This window comes from Triplophysa dalaica, chromosome 25 (assembly GCF_015846415.1).
Source record: "Triplophysa dalaica isolate WHDGS20190420 chromosome 25, ASM1584641v1, whole genome shotgun sequence".
In the NCBI taxonomy this organism is placed as follows: domain Eukaryota; kingdom Metazoa; phylum Chordata; class Actinopteri; order Cypriniformes; family Nemacheilidae; genus Triplophysa; species Triplophysa dalaica.
The window spans coordinates 11,314,894-11,338,153 of NC_079566.1; the positions used below are offsets into that span (position 1 = coordinate 11,314,894).

The 23,260-nt window shown below is 39.0% G+C and overlaps 1 protein-coding gene across 2 annotated transcripts; it reads right to left on the bottom strand.

Moving 5' to 3' along the window:
* Positions 1–656: 656 nt before the first annotated feature.
* fam131ba (family with sequence similarity 131 member Ba) lies at positions 657–22,355 on the bottom strand. Of its 2 annotated transcripts, none has more exons than XM_056740790.1 (8): positions 22,215–22,355; positions 15,045–15,082; positions 11,645–11,738; positions 9,767–9,985; positions 6,745–6,885; positions 5,116–5,399; positions 4,473–4,706; positions 657–3,184 (listed from the first exon to the last, which is right to left on the bottom strand). In XM_056740790.1, the coding sequence occupies exons 1-8, from the start codon at positions 22,240–22,242 to the stop codon at positions 2,963–2,965; spliced, it is 1,260 nt and encodes a 419-aa protein (XP_056596768.1). In that variant the 5' UTR covers positions 22,243–22,355; the 3' UTR covers positions 657–2,962. The 2 variants fall into 2 exon arrangements, with proteins under 2 accessions (XP_056596768.1, XP_056596766.1); XM_056740788.1 differs by having other exon boundaries at positions 11,636–11,738.
* Positions 22,356–23,260: the final 905 nt, after the last annotated feature.

Consider the following 23,260-nt stretch of genomic DNA (forward strand, 5'->3'; position numbering starts at 1 on the left):
ATTATGAAATGATGATACAATAAACTATGGCAAGTTTAAATAAATATTGGTATTTTTTTATTATGTCAATCATGTGGGACACTATTGTCATTTGTTTCCTGTCTGTAATGTAAGTACTTGTATTCAGTGAATGTGCAGGCATCCTTACAAGCATCCTTTAAGTGATAGTTCACCCAAAAATTAAAATTCTACCATCATTTACTCAGCCTCATGTCATTTCAAACATGTATAAATTTGTTCTGATTTAAACAGACAAAGATTGAAGAAAGAAAAAATGTTAGCAATTTTCAAGTCTGTGACATTATTGACTGCCATAATAGGAAGGATGTAATGGTAGTCACAGGTGTCCCAGAACTGTTTGTTTTCCTAAATTCTTCAAAATATCTCACTTCAACAGAACAAAAAAAGATACAATATTTTTCCCCTACTATGGTAGTGGATTATGTCACAGAACTGAAAATGGCTGATCTTACAAATATCTTTCTTTGTGTTTAACAAAACAAAGAAATTCATATAGGTGTGAAACAACCTGTTGAGTAAATGATGACATCATTTTTATTTTTGAGCGAACTAGCCCTTTAAGTATTTTAAATTGGTATCCTTAAGTATTTCTGTGCTGTTTTTATGTGTTTTGTCAGACACAAATGAGACGTTGATTCACAATAAGGATTTTATTTACAGCACATTAAAATGCACATGATTTAACTGAGAATACAAGATGACAATGAATGCTGAGGAAAACTCCAAGATTGCTTTCTACCTTAAATCTCAGCAACCAAAATTCCCCGTCTGGTTTCTTTACCTTAACTTCCGCTTCATATTTATTTTCCCATCATATTTTGATGATCTTCAAAAAAATTGCTTTACCAACCTTTGGATATTTTTGCTGTGTAATTCAAGACGCTTAGAGAATATCTAGAGAAGAGTGTAATTTTGCCTTTTTGACAGAGCTTGATATCCATGTGGACTCATCCACTTTTAGAGGTCTCAGCGAGTGATAATTGTTATTTTCTCCTTTTAAAAAGGTTTGTAATTTAATCAACATCCTCTCAAACGCAGCCATTAGACCGGTAAAGAAATGACTCTCTCTCTCTATCTAGCAGATAGGCCTACCAAATTCCTACACTGTTCAAAATAACACAAAGAATGACAACTTAGTTAGAATAGAAAAATAAATATTGCATTAGATTTGCCTCGTACCAAAAGCAAAACTCTCAAAATCATCCCAGAATATAAATCATTTGCTAAATCAAAAGCATTCCAGACTCTTGGCACAATATCCATATCACAACTTGACAGTCATTTTTTTTATATTTTGGAACATATACGTATATTATAATGACAAATATAAGTGAAGTGGACGCTTCTTTTTGCGTTCAGGGCACTTCTGTTTGCAGCAGACATTAAAATTACAGCGTATGAAATTATAAGTGGAAATCATGCAAGCAATAACCAGAGAAGCACCTTCTCATCATCTCCACAGTCATACGGTCTGTCGTGACAAAAGCATATGCTATACCCTATTAACAAATGGTTTTAGTGAGGTACTAAAAAAGTTACAGGGTTTGAAAGAAATGTCTATTTTTGGAGGAAATGATGAAATTAGTTAATGAGTTCAGTCTATGAAACATCTCACAAGACCTTCGTCTTCCACGTCGGTTTCCTGTAGTTTCAGACCCAACGGATTCCAAGTCTCTAAAGTTGCTTCTCTTTTGCATGTAAAGACTGACAGAACCTCCTGGAATGATGACGACTCTTCAGTTTGCCTTTTTTGTTTCTTGTTGTTCAGTGCAAATCAATATCAAGCAGCTCAGGCAGGCAGCGCACAAACAAACACAAACGTCTATGATGAAACTGAAGACATGAGGACAGAACTGGACTGTCGTTATGAAGATGGGTAATACATTCGTTTATGTTCATAATAGTGCATAAGTCTTGGTAACCATACAGTTAGAATGTTAAAAAGGGCAGCACTGTTTTCAGTCAGGCAGTATTGTGCTTGGATTTTTTTAGAACAAAAACATCTTTTCCATGTGTGTGTTACATGTATCAGTGTCAGTTTGAAATTGTTTGTGTGTTTGTTGGATTTAACATAGGGGACACTTCACACAAAAAGTCATAATATGTTTTTCAGAATATACCTTAAAAGACACATACATTCGTACATCCGTACTAACATACACACATACAGTACATACATGTTATATATACATACAAATACATACTGTTTCATTGGCTTTTAGTTTTATTACAAAAATCAATATATTATTATTATTATTACTGTATGAAAAGTTCGGTTCCAAAATGAGATGTTTTTTTTCAAAAATTATGTTTTGTACTATGTTATCATGTTTTAATTGTGTTTTATTGTATTAGTTAGCTTTTTTTTAATTATTAAGGCTTAAATCAAAACAAAACAACTGCAGTTTGATTGACATTAATTGGAATGCAGAATAAAAAACATGATTTTTGAAAAAGATGAAAAACTGAGTTGTCTCATTTTGGAACCAAACTCATCAAATGTATACTGATCGTTCAGAGTCACTTAAATACGTAAATAAATTAAAATTAACGCATGCACTTTCTTTTGGTTGTATTGATTTCTCAGTATTGCACTCTTTGTTCTCATTTGCAAGTGTCCTTGGACTCAAACTGTCTCTCTTTCCGCCTATAAACCTACAACATTCCGCAGCAGCAGCATCATGTCGGCTTGGCGCTCCCACACGTTTAGTCTTTATATGGGTCCCAGTGCATTCTTCCACCTTGTGCTCCATCGCTGTTAAATAAAGAATAAATCTGTCCCCGTCACGGCGAAGTTCTTCCACCACGTGTGACAGTCGACAGGAGTACATATCTGTGGTAAAATGGCGTATAGAATAGCGTAACTTGTTGGTTATTTCACAGACGGTAAGGTTTTTGTTTCTGAGTGTGTCCTTTGCTCGCTCTCAGTAAATCTGAACTGTCAGTTGGTTGCCACAACAACAATAGCCCCATCCTCCACTTCCTCCAGCGATTGGACGACGCAGGATGTGACCTCGTAGGTCATGTGCTCAGCCGTTGGCTCTGCTGGTGCTTGCCCCGGGCTTGTGCCCCTAGGTGGGGTGGAGTCTTCTCTCTGTGGTGGAGGGGTCAGGGCGGGAGTTACCGATGTCAGCTCGGGTTTGAGTGTTAGTGTTATATCCTCCTGGAGCAAAAAAGCAAATATGTGATATTCTGTCACGAATTTCAATTTGAGTATGTTTAACACTGTGGGCCCTATTTTACTGATCTAAGCGCATGCTCTAAAGTGTATGGCGCTGGTGCACTCAGGGTGTTTCCGAATCCACTTTTGCTAGTTTAATGACGGGAATGGTCGACGACCAAACCAATCAGATGCTCCGTCCGAAATCACATACTGTGGCGGTACGTACTGAATTTGAATGAGCCTACTTATCGGCCGTTAAAACAGAACGTTCTATGTAGTATGAGTGGGAGTAGTATGAATACATTTTGGACATACTTTGTCCGCCATGTTTTATGGTAATGTGACCCGTACGCTCTTTGACCTACGATGTTTTAAGAACAACCTATACGTGAGCGTTGATAAAAACATAGTTTAGTCATGAATAAAATTAATTTATTGGCACTTACATCAAAAATGGATGTCCACTTTAAAGTTTTAAGCTTCATTTATTTTATTTACTTGAAATTTGACCTTTGCTCAGCTCCCGTGGCATCATGGGATAGTGATCCATCCGATCCACACTCACGAATCTCGGCGGAAGTAGACCATACAGGTATTTCTCGCCAACTTTTTTTGCATACTGAGGTTTCAGACATACTATTAATGACTCATACTCCTTACTATGGTAGTAATCTCATCTTCCATTCCCTTTAAGAGCCATTCACGTACGCAAGAACAAAGACCGAACGCTTCTCCAGGGAGGAAACGCATCTGCTTGTGCGCTTTGGCTCGTATCCTTATGCTGCGCGTTAACAAGAGGCTTGTTTTCCCCCAAATGACGCATGCAAGTTCCTGTGACGAACGTGGCATTTTGCATTTTGATCCAATAGGATGCTGTCTCATCTATGTCGGGGAGTTCTTTGATCGATGGATGCACTTTTTGGAGAAAAAGGATACATGGCATTATAAATCCGAATGCATTATTCTTCAGGAAGAAAGTCTTATTCAGATGCTTTGAGGGCGAGTAAAAAATTGGGAAATTTTGTTTCTTGGCTGAAGTAGGACTGTAAGCAGGTTCATTTAATACACCAGACTTATTTTCTAATAAATGGTGCCTGTCTGTTCAAAACCATGATGCCAGGGTTGCTATGTGGTCTTTAAGATATTCTGAAAGGTTTTTAGTGCATTAAAATGTGGTTGATACACTTTGGTGTCCTACAGATCAAAGCTGAAACTCTCCAAACCCAAATCACTATGGCTTTCCGGTCTATATATATTCACCACTACGTCACACAGTAAGACATTGCACCTTAATTTCCTCCTCCTCTCTCTGCTCAGGGATGCATTCAGTCTCCGCGTAAACTTCCGCCATTCCCATTTCTGCCATGGTCACACCCATCATTTCCATTTGATGGGGCTCCACCTGTGCTGCCGCCCACAAGTCAGCCAGTCTCGGGTGAGTGGGGGGGCCCAGGCTATGGATAGTGCTGTTGGGCGTGGCTTGTAAGGAGTGGGAGGTGCTGTGCAGTCGATGTTCCAATGACTTTTGAAAGACAAACGGAAAGAGAAATATTTCGTGGAGTAATGCAATGTTTTGGCCAAGAAGGGTGAAATTATCAGTTAAGTTTGTACGATGAGCTGACTTCAAATCTAATAAAAAACATCATACACTGATTTTGAATCGACTGCAACATTTTTCAGCCAGCATCCTCATTTTTTGTATACTTCAAATTATTTTTTTATTAATTATATAATTAAGTTTTAGGATATTTTTAGTATACTTTTTGTAGTAAGTATACAAATATCAATGTACAAATTAGTATACTTGTAAGTGTACTTCTATGGATAAATTGGCGCACCTTATAGTTTGTAAGTGTAGGCAAAACTTATATCAGCTGCATATACGACCACAGTTCATTGATGTTTTGCTGAGCATGTAAACATTTGTTCACCTGTTGGTATTGCAGGAGCTGTTGGTGCTGATACTGTTGCACCTGTTGCACGTGGTTCTGCTGTTGCAACGTCAGCTGCTGCTGCGTCAGGTAGTGGGCAGAGACATCGTAACCCTCACCCGAAGCCCCGCCCGCCATTATGTAGGAGCCTGTGGCGGGTGAAGCCACGCCCGAGGGCTCATTGCTGATTGGCTCCCATGCATCAGAGGAGGAGAGGCAGTAAAGGCCATGGGAGACGTAGGTGCGAGGCCACACATCTGCAGAGGAATGATGCAATGGCTGGTCTGAAGAACGTAGAAAAACAAGGTAAAACAGACAGAGGGTAAATAGTCATATATGAATGTTTAAGGATTAATATCAATAATAAACTTAAAAATGTGTAAATTAGGACTGAATATTTATTTTGAGGTGTCCTGTTCCTTTAAGATATCTCTAATACTTCATCGACATAATCAGGCCACAATCTCAAAGAGACTCATTTCGTCTTATGCATTAACAACCTCGCCTCAACCCTCTGCTACACAATTCATCCCTGCTGCCTTTGGGTCTGCAACTGTCATTGTGGAGTCTCTGACACACTAAATAAAGTGGCGGCTACTGGGCCTGTCATATAGACTGGAAGGCACATCTGTCAACACTAAACAAAATGAATCAAAACCACAGAAATATGAAAGCGCCGGCATCAGTAAAACACAGATGTCTGGTTTAAGATAGATGTCAAAGATGCCGGGTAAACAGTTCTTAATGTTGGAGAGGCTAAATGTTCAAGAGTTTTAAAATGAAGCCTATCTTTTTTTAATGGGTTTTCGGCTGATATAAGATCTGTGGTTAACAAAGCATATATTTTCACGTTATAATCTATAACACACCAGTTATAACCCGCTCATGTTTATCTTAAACTGTATTGTGTCAGAAAAACTGCTAACAAGTTGATGAAAGTGACTACAGCCTTTGGCGGAGACGTTAGACATCATTGCGCATACAAATCTCACAAATAATGCAACATGGACACAAATCTCTAAAAACATGGATGGTGAGTAATGGTTCAGGTAACATGTTCAGTATGTTCAACATGGATGGTTCAGGTAACATGTTTTTACAAAAATACGGAAGTGGTGGGAGGCTTGTTGGTGGTAACATTGATATCGGCCGACCATAGTGTAGTCTGTTTATAGCCTTATGTTAGCTTTTTACTTACATAAATGAATACAATACAAGACAAAACGTGTTAATATCATAAACTTTTGTTATTAACAGATCTTATATTTCATCTTCAAAAAGTCTGAAGGTCTGGTGAACCATTGCGGCACTGACTTCCGGGTTGGTCATCAAAAACGAATAATCTCTGATGTACTTTACAATAAGTTCTGCAGTCTTGTTTATGTCAGCTCAATTTCTTATAATACATTTAAAAAGACAAATACTGAATGAAATTCAACAGAGACTGTATCTGAACTATGAAAGAGCAACCACTGAGCGATAACATCCCTTGGGATGTACTTGTAACATCTAAGCTATGTTTTAAGGAAAGATGTTTACACATAAAGACAAATCAGGCACCAGAAATCAACATATTTCCTCTTGTTTGATGAATTAATGTGATATAAATGTCATGTTTGTAATCTTCACCTCTGCTGGTGATGCTCTCCTGGTTGACTTCACTCAGGTGAGCAACACTGCCCTGGTTGGAGTCTGCACAGAAACTCTCTCCACACATTGAGTTCCAGGCTGACAGTGTGGCCTCGGATATGGCAAGCTGCTGCATGATTCCTGCAAAACGTACAGCTGAAATAAGCTTAACAGGACAAAATTGGACACATACCTAAAGCAGTTTCTTTGTGTTGTTATTTAAATATCTGACATAATACAATCTATTCTTTTTGTTCTATTCATAAGTTTTCAGAAGTCCATTTCCTGTTTTATATTACTTTTTTCTGTTCTACCTCTCATATGTGTTTATAGAGCAGCAATGCAAAAATGTGAAAACCACCATAGAAATAAATTTCCATTGAATTTTAATTCTGTAAATACACAATCATGGATAAAAATGAATAGCCATTCTAAATTTTCATATAATCCGCCTTTCTGGTCCAGTGTCTTTTAAATTTCAACGAAATATAACCTCAGGAGCCATCCAACAGCAATGTGAAAGACTGACAGCATGACAAGACACGTGTAAAAATCAAGGAAAATCAAAAAAATCAATCACATTTCCTCTCCCCCTGCGGTACGTAGTCAGGTTGACCTCTACTAACTTACTCCTAACTGCTATATTGCTGTCAGAACAAACGCCTTTAACAGCGTTGCTATTTACTGTTAGCTAGCTCTACCTCTGACAGTACGGTCGCGGACATATGTCACAACGCTTATACACCTGTGTGGCTCTATGGATTGTTTTGTAAAATGGTAAAGTTCATTTTTACGTTATTTGTCACGTTTATGGTGTTACTTTTTAATAAAGAGAAAAAAAATGTTTATTTACTATTACATTTTTTACTTTTAATAAAATTACTTCATATTTAAAAAATAAGACACTGCTATATATAAAATTAATTTCATCTGTTTATCCTCAAAAAGTAGAAAATAACTGTCAACAAGAACAAACACAAGTGTATAAACGTACATTTGTGGCATTAAGTAAAGAAATTCATTTTTAAATGGGATATATCCATCCAATGTATTCTTGAGGCTTAGATTTGGTTTTTATAACAACAAATGTATATTCTGTGATGATATAGAAACTACGGATCATCTATTTTTTCATTGTATGTATGTGGAGGCTTTTTGGTCCGATATGTTTGACTGGCTTTACCCTAAAGTACTTCGACTTGAAAACTTCCTGAGAAATACATTATTTATGGGCTTTTATTAAACAAGAGTGAAGATGACTTCCTGTTAACAGCATTGTGATGCTTGGAAAATTGTATATACACAAATCAAAGTATTAAACCAAAACTTTGTACATTTCATAGAGAATTTGTTTTGTATACAAAAGCCCTCAGAGTGATGAATAAGAAAAATTAAAGAAAGCTTTTTTGCATTATTCTAATTAATTATCATTTGTTGTTTGCGGTCTATTATAATTGTGTTTATTTTATGCACCTGGTCTGTATTTTCTATTACAACAATGTTTGGTAATGCCATGTTGTTTTGTATACAAATAATTGTTCAATAATTTCTTTCCCTTCCATCGCATCCTGAAGGGATGACCCACACATAAAAAACACAGTAGTACACTTATAGTGTATTCTGTGTAAGTTATTATTAGTGTACTGTAGTAAAGCATAGTGATGGTATTGTATAGTATAAGTACAGCATTATACTAATAGTTTTCTAGAAAACATCTAGAAGAATTTAATTATAAATTAATCTTCATCAAACATTAAGACTTCAGAAACATTTAAGTGGTCATTATTTATTTACATGAACGCTTTCCTTTCAATTTTTTCTGTTAACTTCAGTTATTTGATAACAGATTGACTGAAAAGACTATTATACATTACTGATGGTCATTTTTACATCTGCTTTATTTATTAATATTGAATCATGTGTTGTCTTTTAATATTCTTTTATTTGTTGGTTAAAACTCTTCATGCATTTATTAAAGACATTGTTTCATAAGTTCAAACAACATTTATAAACATTAAACTTTTAAAGGGCCTACAACAACATTACCATCTTCTGTTAGATGTAAATAGACTGCGTCAAAGTAATATGATATAAATCTTGATATAAATGTCCCTCTATTAGTTGGAAGGTGGTGATGCCCAGGTCAATATTTATATATTTCAGTGGGCCAGAATTCTCTAGCTACGGCCCTGCAAGCGGCACACTGGTTCCAGATAAACAATGATGCTCAATACTGCTCCGTTACACAGCTTATATTACAACAACAAAAAATCTTGGTTCTAACAAACAGAAAAAACAATGTTACTCACATACAGATCTGAATCAAAGCAACCTTCTCGAGGGGTGATTTTAAGACCATCTTTCTCTCCAACGTCTCTCTGTTGGAAAGCATCATCTCCATAGATATCTACATTTACATTTATGCATTTGGGAGACGCTTTTATCCAAAGCAACTTACACCCCTGGGGTCGAACCCAAGATAATGGCATTGCTAGTGCCATGCAATAGCCACTGAGCCACAGAAAAGCTGTCTTTGACTCTATCTATGAGTATCTCCACTAAAAGCCTTAGGACCACAGGTCCTAATGCATCTCATACTCATCGCTAGTGCCCGCTATAAATCCTAAAAATATAGTCTCTTTATTTTTTGAGCAGCTGTATTATACAATGTTAACCTCTTCATTTTGAAAAATGCAAAACTGCATTAATGAAGATATTCACCCTTACTTTAAAAGAAAGTATTTTGAATTCAAGTGTGTTTTCTCAAATCCATTTGTTTATTACTGGATTCCATTTGGAGATGCTAGAAGCACTTCAATGATTTTTGTGCATGTACAGCTGCATTTAATTTAACAAAATGTCGAGATTGTTCTGATAGAACATTATAAATGAGACCTAAATTGTGTTGATTCCAAATTCGAGATAAATAATGGTTCCAAGTTGTACCACAGCAAAATGTGCAAAAAGGTGATGAATGCATCTTATTGTTGTTTAAGCAACAACATCGTTTCAATCATCTCACCTGCTGCCATTCTCGCCTCTTTCTCCCCATCGCTCAAGTCACTATATGCATCATTTTCGAGCCGTCTTTCCCTCTCGCGGACCAGGTTGGAACGACCCGGTCCCCCTTCCGGGCCCGCTGATGGTATACCCCAGCTCTGCCACTCGATCATATGTGCCACCCGACCCTGAGCCATAGCGGTGGGCTTGGTCACTTTATCCTTCATCGATCTACTTACCCCTAAAACAAAAAACACACAAGTTACTGCCTGAAGAGATGTGATGCTCTTTTGGACTGAAGCTGCAGAACGGGCGGTATGAAGGCAGCCAGGCAGCGCATCATGGGATATGCCTCCTTAATTTTGCCACCTTAAGAGTCTTTAATATTTGTGATTTGCTTTTTAAAGACCGTTCACGTTCTAAACTAGCGCCAGCATGAATGAGTGGTTATGAATGAGGGAGACTTTGAAAAAGTCTGTTACGGCCTGTTGACTTGATCGATTCCCCTGTGAGCGGTGAGGGGGAACTGATTGGGTGACCATCTTTATAATGTGAATTCATTATTCACATGGGTAATGAATTACATGAGATTCATTAGCTTTTATGCTTGTATGAATAATTAGAGCGTGGAGAGAAATGTCTAAACATTTCTTTTAAACAAAACGGCACATTAGTATGCACATATCTCATTGGAATGAGAGACGCATAAGTTAAAAATTTAACATGAGTAACACACACTGGATTTTAAGGGATAGTCACCCAACTTGTTTTAATTCATTTTAACCCTGAATGACTTTCTTTCGCAGAACACAAAAGAAGATATTCTGAAGAATGTTGATAACCGCAGTTACCAGGGCAGTACCCATTCACTTCTTTTGTATGTACACAAATCTAATGCAAGTCAATGGGTACCGCTGTTGTTTGGTTACCACATACAATCTTTAAAATATCAACTTTTGTGTTCTTCAGAAGAAAGAAAGTAATAGAGGTTTGAAATGAAGAAGAGGTTTGTAAATGAAGACAGAATTTTCACTTTTGGGTGACTATCCCTTTAAAAAAAGCTAGTTTATGTAAAGTTCACCCTTTTGTTGTTCCTGTAACCAGTATGATATTCATTCTTCCCAAGAACATTAAAAATAAAAAATTAAACACTAACAATTAAAAACACTAAAACTTGAGGTGCATAGAAAACAAGGCTTGGGTTTTTCCCTTTTACTTTAAAAAATATATATATTAGGGTTGACCAAACCATGGCAGAGTATTCAATTTTAAGAGGACTGTCCCTTTAAGACCTTGACAATGATAAAACCACAATTCGATGAAGTGACAACCTGCTTTGATAAATCATCTCAATTCGTTTCAGGGAAAAACAATCTGATGGTGTCACCTGGGCACTTCACCCCATTTTTGAGCATTTAAGAAAAGCAAGAGAAAAACAACAGATAGAATAAAGGACATTACACTTAAAGATATTAAGATACCTACATTTCCTTCTCTTGTGACAATGAGCTGTAACCATCAAAACGACATGACAACACGGCATCGACCAACAATTTACTACACAAAAGATCACTACACCGCACACAACCACACGACACACTACAGGACACAGTTCACTGCTTTACACTGAAAGGCCACGTTTCCCAGCAGCAAGCTCGTGGAGATGGATCGTGCACTTATGTCAGCTGTTTTGTGAACTCTGCTTGGATCTGACTAGGGGATTTTATCAATGGCCAAAGAGGCCATTGACATGCACTATTAAAAATGAAGGCACGTGGTGAAACTGGGAGGGGAGGGGGACCCACAGGGGCAGCCATGTTGGCTCCAATCGCCATCGCCTTCTCTGGAGCCAACATGGGGTCCGTTACCAGCTACCGGGACAGACACACACCTGACACACCTGACAGAGAGGACTTAGCCAGAGCTCCGATCCCGTAAGAGTCTGAGTTTCGCTTTAGACGAGGCAAAATCGAGGTGGTGTCCTCCATAGACAGCTAAAGAAAGAAAAAAAGACAGAAAGAAGAAAAGAGAGAAAGAAAGAAAGAAAGAACATTAGTTTAATAGAAATGTATATTGAATGAGGAAAATATAGCTAGCGAGGTAGATTCACTTTCAGGGATTTGAACTTTGAAGTCTTGTTTTTTTTCCGGGTAAGAGCAGATGTCACTGTGAACCACACTGTGATATCATCTCATGGCCATTCAGTGCCGCCCACAAATCACAAAATCTGTCTAAATCTCAGATAATATGATGCGGACGAAGACAGCTGCCGGCGAAAGCAAACCTCAAGAGAAAAAACTTTACAAATATTTCGTGACTTCCAGGTTAAGTTTTATAGCTTCGAGTCTGTATCCAATAGTTTCTATTACCATATGGTTATATTTTCTTGTTCAACATCCTACTGTTATACCTGTCATAATGTCATAGTTTCAGTATTTTTAAACACATGCTGTGACTTCCAAAGTCAGTAGCGTTATACAGAAAACAGATGTTCATATCGATAAAAAAACATACAAGCCCACCATCAAACCAGACGTTAAAATGACAACAAGAGAGCGAACGAAGCCGTGTACGAAGGAGAAAAGGTCAATACCGGACTTACATTGATTCCTTCCCAGGAATACTCGGCACGTCCATACTAAAGGCAAAGCAGATAACAGTTAAGGAATAGATGGGAACGATACAGTGAGATGTGGAGGAAAGAGATGAAGGAAGTGAAGGAATGATCTGAACAGAGAGGACAACAGAATGTGGAACAACAAGCCAAGTGCAAAACGCCAGATCTGTAAAAGCAACAGGCACAAAGACAACTCGACAGACCATAGAAGAATGCTGTCGCTTCTCTTAAGAACTATTGACCGAGATGATTTTAGGCTCTCGGGTATGTTGATACCGTATGTCGGTTCTGTTGCCTCTTTTTAAACCAACAAAGAATTTCCTATTTATAAGAATAATTTGATCAGGGTTATTATAGTTTACTAAAACTAAAACAATTAAACGTCTTAAACGTCTATTAAATTACGTTTTATTAAATTTAAATTGAACTTCTAAGAAATAAGAAATGTTACCTAAGCAATAAACTAAAGTAAGTTTAAAATGCAGCACTAAAATTATTAAATAGGAAACTAAACGTTAAACAATTCCTTAATTCCTTAAAGTTAATTCAAAATATGACAAAAATAAATCAAACTAAATCAAACAAAAAAGATATAATAACTGTGGACTAGACTGATTCAAAGCATTCAATCGCATTTTGTTTCTATGTGGTTTTTAGGCTTACCAGAGAAAAAAACGTTGGGAAAATTAAAGTAACTATGCAGTTAACAGACTCTATAATCATATATTCAAACCAGATCTTTCTACCACTCAGCAAACAGCCAAACCGCTACAGTAAAATATAGACATTGGTGAAAAATATTCACGAATTAAACCCTGCTTCCTGTATCTGTTGTGTCTTCGTTCGTTGTTGCCTCTATACAGGACATACGGCAAGAACAAACGAGGCGACAGTGATGAGTTGCACAAGAGTAAGTAATCCTAGCCAACCCAAACAAACTCGCAGCGAGAGATCGATCGAATCCACTGCGCCCAGCACAGCGAGACAAACAATGGTGCCAGAATGGACAGCAAGCGCCGCTCATTGTTCATAAAGATGGAGATCAATAGTGAAGGTCAAATAGAGGTCAATGTCAGAAAGGGCCGTTGGAGAGTTGGCAAATATTTTGCCTGGAGGAAACTATGAAATGACTGCCGTCGGGTCGGACGGTTTTTCGTGGTCGATCGATTTGTGTCTACATAACCTCTTGTGCATAAACCTTAAAGTTGGATGTTGGCGTGCAATTATGGTGAACACCTAATATTTTTCTGCGGGGGGCGAAAGCAGCAGCTATAGGTGTAAATTAACATGCATTAAATACATTTTCTTCTCCATTTAACAGTAATTGATGTTTTGAATAACTTGTTGGTCTTTCCACAGGATTAACTTTGCGGGTTACTGACAAAATAGAAAACTCAGTGTCGAATGTAGCTCTCAGATACGTCATTTCTCCAGAGGTTTCTCCAGCTAAAGCTACAGAGAGATGGCATCACCCTTGGCTTTAATTCAGCACTGAGATATGAAAAACGCCATTTGTCTCTTGGAAAGGTATCAGAATTTAAAATGGTAGATTTGGAGCCAAATTCATCTGTGGATGAGTAAAACAGGGAGCCAGGAGATGTTGCCCTTAGGACTGGAAATACGTGTGGGGAATCGGGATGACGAATGAGTCTGTGTCTTCCCAGGAGAGAAACCTGTTATACGGCAATACTGTAACGCTAATGGCCGGGCTCTGGGGTCCTGCTCTTGTGGCCTTGGAGAAAAATCTAATACGGAGTCTTTCTCAGACACACATTAAACCATCAAGGTTCTTGACAGAATGGATTCTACCCTTTTTGGCACTATGGGGTGGCATGACATGTCTCTAGAACCGCATTAACATGACAGCACAGAAGCTAAATCTGAGGTGGCAATCAGGTGTATTTACTAGGTGTGTACGATACACAGCTCATGATTCGATAGACTGGGTTCATGATGGTTTCACAATATCTTTAACAAAATAAATTAAATGAAACTGAAATTTTGTTTTATTTCAAAATATAAGAAGCTAAGCCCTAAAAGGACTTTAGCACTTAAAGCAGTAAAAGCACAAAATGAAAAAACAAAACATTGACATATATATATATATATATATATATATATAATAAGCTCAACCAATATATTTAGCTTTTTTATACAGTTAAATACTGTGCCGTGAAATATTACATCCCCGGTATTTACGCAGAGGTGCTCTGAGGTGACATCAAATATTTGAGATATGGAAATATGAATACAGGAAATGAATTAAAATGTAAAAGTAATATGAAATGTTCTGTTGTAATGAAAACTTAAAATACCTTTTAATAACCTTGAAAAAATAAAACCCTTAATGCCCACTGACCTCCCCAACCATCCATGCCTTTGAAGATGAGGTGGCATTGCATCTTTAAACAGAATTATGAGGAGCCACAGATCAGACTTGGCTCTAAAGACACCTCCGGCACACCTGCTGGCTTCATGTTAGCTAAAGACTTCATTAAAGCGCCATGAGGTAGACATGTCAGCAGTAAGCAAAGAATTGGTGGATGTGGCAGCTTTGGACCGAAACGCAGATGTCGCACAAGTAATTTCAGGACGCTTAAAGCCATCAGAGCAACATGAGATAAAACAGTAAGTTTGGTGCAAAACAAATCTTAAATATGCAAAGTGCTGTCATTGATCTCACCTGCTCTCCATCTTTTCGAACGGGAACTGCATCCGCCGCTGTAAGGAGAGAGAGAGAGAGAGAGAGTTTGAGATACGGGAATAGGCGTGTGGCTTACGCAACCTTTACAGCACAAGTTAAGTCAAACTGACAGCTCTTCACTAGATTTTCTGCTGACATTCACACAAAGACCTAAAATTAGATTAATTATCCATTCCAAATCTGCCAGCACTATGTGGGGATAGAGATTTGTTGCATCACGCTTTGATATCACAACAGTTCTATAAAATGATAAAAACATTTTGCGACGCAGTCTAGGATGCAATTATGCAAATTATTTTGTATTTCAAGAACAGGCTTCCAAGATATGCTGAATATCATATTAACCCTGCTCAAGGAAATTCTTTTCCAAGAAAGAAGAAGACACAGGGCTGTAATCTTTCATAGTGAAATTGGGCCCATGAAGGTCAAAAATATGTTTTATTTAGTTTGTTTCTTTATTGTTTATTTGTATGCATCAGTGTGATTCTAAATAAATGTTGATGCTGTGTTTACAGTGAGTCATTCAAAATGACAAACAAGAAATGACATGTAACCCAATTTTGAAAACATTTTGAGGGATGTGCATAAAATTTGCCCTGAAACATTGAAGGCTGCGTGAACACAGACGTGAAAAAAAAATAATTCATTCTTTATACTGCTAATCCTATGAAGGATCGATCCGAAAAAAGGAAAACACAAGTGACCAGTCATCTCAGGACAAAAACATTTAATAAACACATCAATAATAATGATAAATATATATATACATATAAAATTCAGACCATTCCAAATTTTCATTTCAAATCAGCATTTCTAGATATCTTGTGGCCCTTCCAGTACAGTGTCTGTTAAATTTCTACAAAATCAAACCTCAGGAGTGACAAAGTCATGTGAAAGATGAACAGTATGACAATAAACATGAACTCAAAATCCTGTTAAAAAACGAGATTATCACATAAAAAAATATTTTGGAACTTTTCCTAAACATGTACAAATATTACTGTTGTATTTCTTAAAACTGAATATCAACTTGATTTCTTTGCAGTATTTGAGGTCTGAAAAATACAGAGCATCTTTTCAAATAAATGCGAATAGAAACAATATTTTTATTTGAAATTTGGGAGAAATATTGTTAGTAGTTCACAGAATGAAACAAAAATGATCACTTCACCTAAACACAAACCCATAAATAGTAAATAGTTTTAAACTGGTATCTTAAATTGTTTCCTACGGTTTTATAAAACATATTGTATATTTATTATCTAAATAAACAAAACTCTGCTTTCAATTGCATGTTCGAATAGGGTCCAAATAAAGACCACCGACAACGTTTAACTCAAGTGTCTGTGCTCTCTTTCTCCCCCATCTTGTTCTATTCAATTTAGCTCTATTGAATTCAGCTCAATATCATTGAAATTGAGTCGAGCGCAGGCTTGATTCATTGAGCTCATTTACAGGAGTCCGAAACTGCTCGCGCAATAGAATAACAATATTGCGATGGGGTTAATCGCATCAAAACAGAATGTACCAGTACTTGTTGTATCTGCATCCTTTTTCACTCAAGGCTGATTCGGATCTCTAAATGCATTATTTGCATCCCATGCATGTGTGTGCGAGTGTGTGCCTTTTAATTGCTGGTCTCTCTCTCTCTCTGTAAGTACAGAAGAGCCTTTGGGCCTAAGGGCTTTTCCTCAATCAACCTAACCCACTCTGGAGAGACAGAACAGAGCATCAGAACTCTGGTGGAGAGCAATAAGGGAGAGTGAGGAGTAAAGAGATAAAGTGAGTTAAGGTAAAACAGGTCTACTGTAATCAATTACAAAGAGACAGTCAGGACCAGAAGATCAGGACAGAAGATGGTGAGTCGAATGATGGACAGAGAGACAAATGGACAGACAGAATTATATTTGCACATGCCTCCATGATGTTGTTATGGACAAGACACTTCCACTCATGCAGGGAAACACATTGAGAAAATCCCAGGAGACATGAAGGATAAGCCATCACTTCCAAGGTTTCTAAGAACCACATGGCTACAGCGTTGTTTACTCTGTCCATCTACATTTATATTTGGGTCTGACACTAAGCATTATGAGGGCTGGAGCCTGCGGGTAAAGGAATGAGATTTAGAAACGAGCAGTCAGAGAACATAAACAAATATATATGTGACGGGGATAGCTGCACAATGCAGAGGTTAACCCAAAAACAGAAGCACGATTCATATGCACCCAACACAAGCCTGATGGTATCTGCTCAGATCATAGAGATAAAACGCAGAGTATCTGCCAAGAATCGCATCGAAGAACAGCTGGACCATGGAACAATCTGGCTTGACAGATTAATGGCCTGAACTGTTCAGGAACTGATATCTGCATTAAGATTTAAAGAGTATGTGTATGTGTGTTTTTTAAGAGAGATTTAAATGTAGAGGAATGTTGTGCTGGACCTGTGATACACCGTGATGCTCGCGGTGACTGATTAGGACTGAAGTCCAAGAGGCTGACTCACCTCCAGTACTGAGCCAAAAACACACGGACAGGAGGGGGTGAGGAAAGGAAAGACAGAGACAGAGAGGATAAGAAAAACAGAGAGAGATTGCATGCTATGCAATGTGGAACAACAAAGAAAAATGGAGGACAAAAGAGGTTAGGCATAAAGTGATTAAAATGACTAGAGTGGCAAAGGGAGAGGCACACAGTCACAAAGGGAACACAGTCAGAGGCAGAAGGTAGAGAGACAGCGAGAGCACAGTTAGAGAGAGAGACAGCAGAGAGACATAAGAGCCCAGTTAGAGAGAGAGAGACACAGCGAGTGCACAGTCAGAGAGAGAAAGACAGCAGACACACAGCACAGTAGAATAGATAGTCACAGAGACAGCACAGTTAGAAAGAGAGAGAGAGACAGCAGACACTAACAGTGAGAACACAATTAGAAAGAAAGATGGAAGAGTCACAGTGAGAGAGAGTCAGAGGATAGTCATAAATAGAGCACTGTTAGAGGGAATGACAGCAGGGAGACACAGCGAGAGCACAGTTAGGGAGAAAGAAGCAAAGAGTCACAAAGACAGCACAGTTATAGAGAGAGAGACAGTAGAGAGATGCAAAGACAGCACAGTTAGAGAAAAGAGAGCAGAGAATAACAGTGAGAAGTTAACTTAGAGAGAGAAATACGGCACGGTTAGAAGCGGAGATATGGTAGAGGGTCATAGAGAGAGCAGAGTAGGAGAGAAAGACCGCAGAGAGACAAAGAGACAGCACAGTTAGATAAGGAGACAGCAGAAAGTAACAGTGAGAACGCAGAGAGAAAGACAGAAGAGAGAGACAAAGAAGAGAGTCACAGCGAGAGAACAGTTAGAAAGAGAGAGAGAGCGGAGACAAAGAGCGAGAGCACAGTAAGAGAGAGACAGCAAAGAGGCACAGACATCCCAGTAAGGGAGAGAAGCAGCTGAGAGTCACAGAGCACAGTTACAGAGAGACAACAGAGACAGACACATGGTACACAGTTAGAGAGAGGGGCAACAGAGGGTCACAATGAGAGCACGGTTAGAGAGAGAGAGAGAGAGACAGCTGAGATGCAGCAGAGAGTCACAGCAAGTGCACAGTTAAAGAGAGAAAACAAGGAGTCACCAAGACATAACAGTTAAAGAATGAGGCAGCGGAGTCAAAGAGAGTCCAATGGCAATATGTCATGTTAATTAAGCAATATGAACTGAAAATTGAAAGCAGCAAGTCACAGAGAGAGCACAGTTAGACAGAATGAGGAAGTCAAAAGAGAGCTACGCACAAAGAAATCTTACAATCACAGAAAGAGAGCACCAAGGCAAAGAAAGCAAGAAAAATGCTGAGAGTACAACATACAGCAGAGAGTAACAGAAAGGAAGCATGGAGATGGAGAGCACAGTCACAGAGGGAAAAATTACAGTCATAGAAAGAGCACAGAGTCACATAGAAGAGACATTCTCTGAAAAATAACAGTCACAGCGAGAGAGCACAGACAATAACACACAAAACGAGACTGTGAGAACATAAGTGAAAAAGCAGGGACAGTGAAGAGATGGACATCCAATGTCACATACAAATAAGAATCAATTACAAGAAAATAAACAATAACTATAAAATGAAACCTACTCAAAAATATTCAACGCTGTATATGGAGTCAAATTGAGTGTGCAATGATTAACAGTTAATAATTACTGTTTGCAAGTGCTTATATTGTTGATGTTAAGCATGTGCTGACCAGAAGAATCTGTCTGAATGACTGGCTGAGTAAAACTGGATGTCAACATCCCATAGAAAAATAGACCTGAGGGTCACACGCGCTAAATTGTAAATCTGGCCTTCGATGGCAGGTACAAATTCACCAAAAGACATTTGAGAACTTCCTGTCAGTCACTTCCTCTGCTTTCCTCACCCTCTTTCTCTCCCAAGTTCCCTCTTCTCGTCTGACTCATTCTTTGCGGTCTGTGTCTCTCTCTCTGCTGTTCTGTCCCCTCCACCTCTAAGACTAAAATCTCTCAATCACTGTAGGCCATAAAGTCACCTTGGACCGTGTCTGTCATCACACAAGCGGGATCATGGAGTCACATGCAAACTACCACCACACACAGGGACAAGAGAATGATTGTGTATGTCAGCCTGCATGTCCCTCTATAAGAGCTCGAAATTAAATCAATACAAAGAGGCATCCCTGAGTAACGCAATCGCCTAGAATAAACACGCGCAGGTGCAGCCCAATGCAAACATTGCCATTAGTGCCAAGATCCGACCCGCCAACCTGATGCCCCGATGCACCCTGTAAAATCTACCCACACAAAATATCTCACAGAAGAATCTCTGACAATCAAATACACGTTCATGCATATCTACTACAGCGGAAAAAATGAAGAGACCATTTCAAAATTATATTTAGTTTTTCTGAATTTACTATTTATAGGTTTGTTGTATGTATGTAAAATGATCATTTTGATTATGTGAACTAATAACAATATTTCTCCCTTATTTCAAATAAACTATTGTTTCTATTTGCATTTCGGTTTTCAGACCTAAAAATAATGTGAATGAGTTCATATTTACTTTTAAGCAATACAACAGTTTTGTGCATGTATTTAGGAAAAGTTCAACAAAAAAAATGTGATAACCTCAATTATATTTATGTCACATTTTCATGTGTCTTTTCATGCTGTCAGTCTTTTACAGTTTTTTTATTAGAAATTTCTTGGGTTTAAGATTTGTGTTAACAGTCAGATTGACCCTTAATGGCAAAATAAGTACAGAAGAGTATAATTATAGCTTACGACAACATAGAAAGCATAAGAACTTTAATGAGAAAAGCCAGTGAAGTGTTTTTTTAAAGTCCAGTTAATAAAACCTTCAACAGGGTTTTCAGTTTTAATATTTTGATTAGTCAATTTTGTTCGACCTTTACACTCTGCCACCAAATTCAAGATTCGGGTATTTTAGTTGTGGCCTTTAAAGGTTGTGCTTACAATTTCATTCTAAAATTACACCGTTCTGTGACAGGAGCCACAGTCACCTCTGTACTTCTACAGAGCTACTTTAAAGTCTTAAAGATGCCATATAATAAATCACATAACATTTTTTTCATAACATAAAATACATGACCTTCCAAGTTTAATTCAAATGCAGTATATGCATTGAACTGCTACAGGATCTGTAAAGTCTCCGGTGTGATGATCAATGTAGACCTAAGAATGTTCCTATTTCTAGCAATAGCCACGATTCACTTTGTGAGCCTGCAAGTCAAGAATAACCAAAAATCAATACCAGGGCCTTGGATTTAGCCATTAAAAGCATCAGTGCAACGGATCAGCGGGGCGTAGATTTACCCAGCTCGCTTTAAGTAAGGGGGTGAGATATTGCAGACCAACATCAGGCACTTGACCCATATTATTTGCATGCATCTTCGTCCTCTCTCCTCTTTTTTTCGGTCACTGTAGATTCTATTTATAGCCGAACACACTAAATATGCCATCCACGCTCCTCCCCAGAGAACCTCTCAGGTATCCAACCAGTCTCAGCCAAGTTTTGAGATATTTGCTTTTAAGTATAAAATCATTGGATTACCGGACATTTCTGAGAGATGTGCTTATACTTTTTTCTCTGGGGAGGAAACAGATATGGGCTTCCCTAATTAGCCAATATGCCCCACTTTGACACTTTTGGCTGAGGGGCTTCGATTGCTTTTGATGCACTGGAAACCTCAGTTTTCGACCCACGCGTGGACTATTTCTGTGGGGTTATAGCTCAATGACAACCAAAGGTCAAACACAGCAGCGTTCGTTTATTTATCAAAGGATGCGCGAGGGCTCCTCTCGTGTGCCCTCGACTAATGCAAAAAGACTTTTATTAGTATCTTCTATCCAAACCCTAAAAAACACGTTAAAGAAAAAATATCGTGATTTTTCTCCGAGGTTGGCAGCCTGCTGTCGTCTCATGCTTAGAGCGGAATATTAATCGCGCAAAAACACCCGCAATTTGTCATCGGCGGAATGGCGTTAACGCGCATCCACGGAGTTTGGCGGGAACAGGTGCCCGCCGGCACCGTTGACTTTGCACAATTTGACCTACATGTGCGGCGCGTCATCCGGCCTCGTGTAACACCTGAACGCGCGAACCACATTTAGCTGCGTGTGCGCGTAATTGCGCGGACGCATCTTGCACCTCTCCTCCTGAAAAACACCCTCTTCGGCGAACTTCAGTAAGTGAAGTCATGCATGCGGGAGAGCGAGCGAGTGCGCGCATGGACTCTCACACAGCGCGCGCAGATGCACAACATGCACAAAAGCCATCCATTCTTTGAGTCATCCTTGCAGAAAGAAAGATGTTTAGATTCCTCTCCATCCCTATTTCTTTGCTTAGCCTAACATCTCCTCCTGGACACTGGACACATAGATATCAATTCCACACACAAGAGAGGCACACAACATTCAGAAGCACCGCCTCTATTCCGGCTTTCCACAAGCAGCGAGTGGAATGGCTGTCAAAGCTTGGAGGACAAACGGCCCTTCACCAAAAGGTTTCCATAGAAACACACACATTTCCCCTATGAGGGGGGATGTGTGTGAGCATCGGCTATCGCTCCACTACCCGACCCTGCAAAAGAGATGAAATCAAAGGAAGAGGGTCTTACTGATGGTGCGGGAGCCGATGCAGCCCATGGTGTCTCAGCGAGAGCCGGTTTGTGAACAAGGATGAGCCACCCACTCAGTAGACATTCTTTCCTGCTCTCTCACTCCGCAGCATCTTCTTCACGTCTGACTCTGTTCCCTCCTGTCTCAGTAAAGCTGTGCGCGAGCGTATGTGTGTGTGGCTCTGACACGCTCTCGCCGTCATCCACCCTCCCTCCTTGCCTCACAGGCACCCCCCCTCTACCCACATACTCTCACTAGAGAGATATCTGAGTTGAGTCAGTCACTAAGTCAGTGTGTCTGTGAAACGGTGAGAATGTGTCTGTGAAATGTGGTCTCATGTCCATCTCTTGGCATTGAAAAAAATGTCAATGACAACTGCAATGTGTCATTGTAGTCATTTTAAATGCGTATGTATGTGATGCGTTTGATCAGAAAGTATACACAATTTCCTAAAATCAATCGATTTTAATTAATCTCTCTCCGTTATGTTTTGACAATGCAGTGCCTCTGTCTCCCCACCCGACTCTCTCGCCCCTCCCTCTGTGTTTTCCTGTTGCGCTTGCACTCTTCAAAGCATGCACAAACATCTATTTATCCCTCCTAATCTCTCCTCTCTCCTCTCCCCTCTCTGCCTCCTTCCACCCTTGCTTCTCGTCCCCTCGTTCTAAAATCGAAGAGTTCAGACGTTGGGAAAAGCCTGCGCCGGCTCATCTTGTTTGCTTGTCGTGCCTGGTGTGTCCGTGGAGATCTGTAACCTTGACTATAAACACAAGCTGTCCGGATCGTACATGCGCACTCGCCCTGCCTCAATCGAGCCGGAAAATTGTCTTCCTTGGCTTTCTCAAAAAAATTCTGTCACCGCGTGCACCCGGAGAAGAACCTCTGGAGAGCAATATAGTGAGGGCTAACCCGAGATCTGTGCTTTGAATCGTATTAAGGACTGTGAGGCTGAATTAGTATGGAGGAGGGCAGAGCAGGTGCAAGGAGAGGAAAGAAGTGACGGGAGGGATGTGAGGAGGAAGAATGAATGAAGTATGTGCACAGG